Consider the following 6,000-nt stretch of genomic DNA (forward strand, 5'->3'; position numbering starts at 1 on the left):
TAATGAGAAAATGTTCACAGTGAAACACTAAGCATGGAGTCAGAGAGACCAATCACTGGTTTGTAGTTCCACTTATCAATTCAGCCTTTATACACTGAAGCAGCTCCAGTGGAGACTGAGCACCTCAGTGTGCTCTTGCTTAAGCAAGAGAATTCAACCCCACAGTATTTTCTCATTGGAATGGCTCCTTTGCACAGTTCCAGGATTTGCTGCAAATCACAGCCACATCAGGTGGAGACACTGGGTAGGATATGTGGGTATAATAAAGTGGAGGGAGATCAAAGAGTATCAAACAAAAATCCTGGTACTTTCTGGGTGTAGTAAGAGAGAAACTTAGAGCTTCAGACTTGTTGGCACAGGTCTGGCCAAAAGTCTTCTGCAGAAAGATAGGAGACACAAGACAAACTATAGGGGTGTACGAGGTGTTCCCCTCGTAGGGTGTTCCCCTATCTTTATCCATACAGAAGAACAGAGGGAGCCCAGGGTAGCTTAAGCCAAAAATAAGAGCAGAGTTAAACTCAGTCAGGGCAGTGACTCCAGTAGGAAAAGAACAAATGTACCTCCCACTTCCCTCCCTTGGGTTTCCCTTCCTGGCTTTTGCTCCCTGTTTAAGGAGCAGTATCTAGAAGACCCTGGAAGAAAGTCAGGAAGAGGAACCCTGTTGCTTACATGGTTCAGTTCAGCACACCCAGTCAGGGGCGTAGCTGGAGGGGTATGGGGTCAAAGGCACAACCAGAAATAAAGTAGACCTTAACTAAACACATAATCTCCACTGGGGCGCTTTCAGGGGTTGTTTCAATAGGGCTAGGTCTGAAGACCTTAAAATGCCGATTGGTAACAACAGACTGTGGCATCTTCCCTCAACCTCTAAACCACGGTCCTGGGCTTTAGGATGAACTGGAGTTGAGGGACTGGACTTGGGACAGATGGAAGCAAAAAGAAGGGGCTGGGTGTTAAGACTATACAAAATTTCAACAACATTTTTAAGCAGAATTTTAATCTTAGGAAAGCTACCATGAGTCATTCCCTCTATCCTACTCATTGTCCTTATCCTACTGTCTTTTGGACTTGTGGGCTTATCGAGAACCTGGGGTACTGAAACAGAGTCCACAAGAATGCAGAAGCATCAGCATGCTCACCTTAACATGTACAAAACTATGATAATAAACACGATCACTAGCAGAGAGGACAGGGCCACCATCACTGCAATAATTGGCGTCTCATCTGAAATCAAGAGAACAAAACATGTTGTTAACCACTGTAGGTAATGGAAGGCTTCAGTCCGCTGCTCAGGGAAACACTCAGATGAGGAAGAACAACTCTTCCAAATGCTTATGTATTGACAGATGGAGGAGGAAAGGGAGAAAAGAGAAGAGTGCCAGCCCAGGGCTACTGGGCGAAGAGGAGGGTAGAGCAAGGTAAAGGCCCAGGGTGACATGCCCACCCGACCTGACTTATCATACATATGTTTATTCTCCGTTTTCCTACATTAAAATGAAAGTTCTTTGAAGGCAGAGACTGCTTCTTTCACTGCTATAGAGCCTAAGACAAAACCAGTGCTCAGCATGTAAGAAATACTCAAATATTTGAAAGCATGAACACATCCAGTCCTGATGGCAAGCTGGGGTGCAGGCCCAACAGTGTACTTTCTCCCAGGCTCAGTGGGCTCCATGAAGATGGGAGAGAAAGGAAAAAGGACAATTTTCCTATCATAAATGCAAACAGTTTCCTGGAACAGAGAATACTGTTCCTGATTAAAGCAAGGAGACATTATTGGATCTTTAAGCGCTGTGTGTCTAAAACAGCTGGTTACTCTGATCTACCTCTTTCCACAGTCATCCTTTTCTACCTCTTTCCACCAGGACCCCAACTACAGCAACATCTGGCCTGGAGGAGACACAGTAACTCTGCCCTCCATTCCACAGGGCCTGGCTTCCTTTCCACCCCATAATGAGCCTCACCCTCCTCCTGCACTTTCATGCCCCTGCCAAGAACTACACAACCAGTATGAATTTGTAACTATCTTCACCGTTTTCCACCCTTTCTAGCAGCATCACTTTCTGCCCTCTGCAGCAGATCCCTCCATGTAAAAGTCAATCCTGTCACATGTGGTCTGTATTACATCTGTTACTGTCACCTCAAGTATCTGTCTTCTTGACCTCACTGACCTTCTTCCTACCACCAATAGCCAGTCCCATGTCTCTCTTCACAGTTATCTTATAAAACAGTTGTCTTCTCTAACCTCTTACCTCTGGGTACTCCATACTCTATTTTGCTCTGACACCTACCCTGAATGCACCCTTTAAATGCATTCCTCATGAAGGACACCAATAAATGGCAAATTGCCAAATCCAACGGAAACATTCCCACCCTCATCTGATTCAACCTCTTACTAGCATTCATCCAAAAAATATTTATGGACCCACACTGTATGCCAGACACTGTTCCATTGACTGTGAATAGAGAAGTGATTAAACAGACAACTGACAGTGAGCTGACATTCTGGGGGAAGAAGGAGAAAACTGATCATAAACAATTTCAGAGATAAGATACATGATGAAAAGAAGGGTAAGGGGATACAGAATGATGGGGTTTGGGAGAGGGCAGTGGCTGGCTATGTTAAGAGTAGTCTGGGAAGGTCTGAAGTAGTTACCACTGAAGTGAAGTCGCTTAATCGTGTCCGACTCTTTGCGACCCTGTGGACTGGAGCCTTACCAGGCTGCTCAATCCATGGAATTCTCAGTTACACTGAGCAGAGGTATGAATAATGTGAAGAAGTGTATCACAAAAAGGTCTGTGCAAAGAGTTTTCTAGGCCCAGGGACTAGTGAGCATAAGAGTCCTTAATAGTTTTGTGGGTTCAAGAAAGAGCACAAAGACCAGTTTTGGTACAGGATGTGGCTGGAGAGGTTGGCAGGAATGAGAAGACTCTGTACGCCACAGTAATGAGTGTGGATTTAATTCTGAATGTGATGAGAAACACAATGTGACTGGTGAGTTTGAACAGAGAAGATATATAAGTAGACTTACATTCTTAAAAAGATCAGGTAGGCAAACTAACTTGTAAGTAGCAGTCTTAAGGTAGGAGATAACCCAGGAGAATGTGGTGTCATGAAAGCCAAGAAGAGTTTTTCAAGACGGCGGGAGTAATCAACTCAATCAAATACTATAGACAGATTAAGTAGGAAGAAAACAGAGAAGTGAAACTTGATTCGACAAGAGGGCAGTTATTGGTAACCTTCTCAAAAGAGCGGTTTCAGTTAAGTTATTGAGAAAGCCTAAATGGAATGAAATAAAGATGGAAAGAAAAGACAGTGAAACACCGATTCCTTATCTGAGGTGAGGACTTTCATCATCAAGAGATGCAGAGAAAAGCAGCAGCTGGAGGCAGAGGCAAGATGGAAAGTTTGTCTGTTTTTAAAGAGATGGGAAATATTATATCATGCTTCTTTGTTAATGGGAGCTGGCATGCAACACATACCCTGGTATGTGAATCTCATATTAAAATGAGCATTCAAACTGGCTGACTACTCCCTCCTCTTTGAAGAACTTTCTTCTCTTCAGTTTCCACGAGAAAGCACTCTTCTTCCAGTCCCTTGGCTGCTTTATATTTTCCCTCATCAGTTGTTCCTTTTCTCACACAGAACTTTAACTGTCTGATTTACTCAGGGCTTTGTCCTTGGCACTCTTCTCAATACTCATCCAGTTGATCAGACCAGGCTGGAAGCTTAAGTTATTATGCTAGCAATTTCCACGTTTGCACTGCTTGGTCAGACTTTTCTTCAAACTTTTCTGAAACTATCTTACCTCTACTTTAAATTTCACAGGCAATGCCACCTTCCTGTGTTGAAAAAGTTTCCTTCACCAGTAACTCAATAGTTAGCACTGCCATCCATCTACTCTACTGCTCACCTAAGAATTTTAAGAATTCCCTTAATTTCTTCCTTAGGCTTATCTTCTATATGCAACTCAGCTGCAAGTAGTATTTTATTTATTTTTTAAAAATAGCCTCTCATCTTATTTATTTATTGTGCTGCGTTGCATCTTAGTTGTGGGGCTTAGATGCTCTGTGGCATGCGGGATCTTCGTCCCCTGACCAGGGATTGAACCTCCATCCCTTGCATTGCAAGACAGATTCTAAACCACTGGATCACCTGGGAAGTCCCTGCAAGTAATGTCTTGGTACTAAAACCAACACCTCAAATTTGTCTGCCTTTTTTCCCTTTTGTTGCTATCACTCTAGTCTAAATCTCTGTCTTTTCTCATCTTAATCACAGTAAGCCACTATCCCTTGCCAGTCCATTTTCCACAAAGCAGGGACAGTGATCTTGAAGAAAGCATATCAGATCATAGTCTCCACTTATGTAAAACCTTCCAAGGTTTCCCAGGCCTTTAGACTGAAATCTAATATCCTTACCTTGGCCAGAAACAACCTCCCCCATTTAGCCCCTGCTTTTTCTGTCTCCTCCATTCTTTCCTTGCTCACTAAACTTCAGTCATTGGCAGTCTTCCATGCTGGGTTTGTTCTTTCCTTGGGCCTTTGAACCCTATTCCTTCTGCTGTATTTAGCCTCCCTCCATTCTTTACCTGGCTAACTCCTAGTCATTTGAAAAGACCCTGATGCTGGGCAAGATTGAAGGTGGGAGAAGGGGACGACAAAGGATGAGATGATGGCATCACCAACTCAATGGGCATGAGTCTGAGTAAACTCCAGGAGTTGGTGATGGACAGGGAGGCCTGGCATACTGCAGTCCATGAAGTCGTAAAGAGTCGGACACGACTCAGTGACTGCACTGAACTCCTAGTCATTCAGTTCTCATTTCAAGTATTACTTTTTCCAGAGAGGTCTTTCCTGACTTAACATTAAATTAGGTAGGTCTTAGTTTCCCTATCTCTAAAATCAGTTATTCTAAAGATTAAATGAGATTATCCACGTAAAGTTCTCGGCACAGTAATTCGCACACAATTACGTACACAGTCAATATTAGCTATTTTTTTTTATTATTTGCACAGACCACTGTTATTTCCTTTGAAAATACCCCTCACATTCTGTATTTATTTGAGTAAAGCTGATTATGAGTATCCCTCCTTTATACCCTAAATTCCACAAAGGCAAGGATTATATACTTGCTTTGCTTCTCACTATATACTTAACACCTAGCACAGAATTTCACACATACTAGGTGCTGAACAAATACTAGATGGACTACACCGAGTGAATGAATAGAAGAATTAATGATTTATCACCATATTATGTCTCAGTTCAATGCTAATCACAGAGGGCTGTATGCTGCTGCTGCTGCTAAGTCGCTTCAGTCATGTCCGACTCTGTGCGACCCCAGAGACAGCAGCCCACCAGGCTCCAACGTCCCTGGGATTCTCCAGGCAAGAACAGTGGAGTGGGTTGCCATTTCCTTCTCCAATGCATGAAAGTGAAAGTGAAAGTGAAGTTGCTCAGTCGTGTCCAACTCTTAGCGACCCCATGGACTGCAGCCTACCAGGCTCCTCCGTCCATGGGATTTTCCAGGCAAGAGTACTGGAGTGGGGTGCCACTGCCTTCTCCAGAGGGCTGTATATCAGGTATTAAAAGAAGGTAATTAAATCCCACTGCTGGGCATACACACTGAGGAAACCAGAAGGGAAAGAGACACGTGTACCCCAATGTTCATCGCAGCACTGTTTATAATAGCCAGGACATGGAAGCAACCTAGATGTCCATCAGCAGATGAATGGATAAGAAAGCTATGGTACATATACACAATGGAGTATTACTCAGCCATTAAAAAGAATACATTTGAATCAGTTCTAATGAGGTGGATGAAACTGGAGCCTATTATACAGAGTGAAGTAAGCCAGAAGGAAAAACACCAATACAGTATACTAACGCATATATATGGAATTTAGAAAGATGGTAACAATAACCCGGTGTACGAGACAGCAAAAGAGACACTGATGTATAGAACAGACTTATGGACTCTGTGGGAGAGGGAGAGGGTGGAAA

The 6,000-nt window shown here is 43.2% G+C and overlaps 1 protein-coding gene across 3 annotated transcripts in view; it reads right to left on the reverse strand.

Moving 5' to 3' along the window:
- The window catches only part of PTPRA (protein tyrosine phosphatase, receptor type, A), a 120,325-nt gene that overhangs the window by 43,733 nt on the left and 70,592 nt on the right, over window positions 1-6,000 (reverse strand). For all 3 annotated transcript variants that reach the window (XM_010836506.1, XM_010836507.1, XM_010836508.1), the window contains one exon: window positions 1,140-1,224. In XM_010836506.1, the coding sequence (XP_010834808.1) occupies window positions 1,140-1,224 (85 nt within the window). The remainder of the gene's footprint in view (window positions 1-1,139; window positions 1,225-6,000) is intronic.

The sequence above is a fragment of the Bison bison genome, unplaced genomic scaffold (genome assembly GCF_000754665.1).
Source record: "Bison bison bison isolate TAMUID 2011002044 unplaced genomic scaffold, Bison_UMD1.0 scf7180017864063, whole genome shotgun sequence".
NCBI lineage: Eukaryota > Metazoa > Chordata > Mammalia > Artiodactyla > Bovidae > Bison > Bison bison.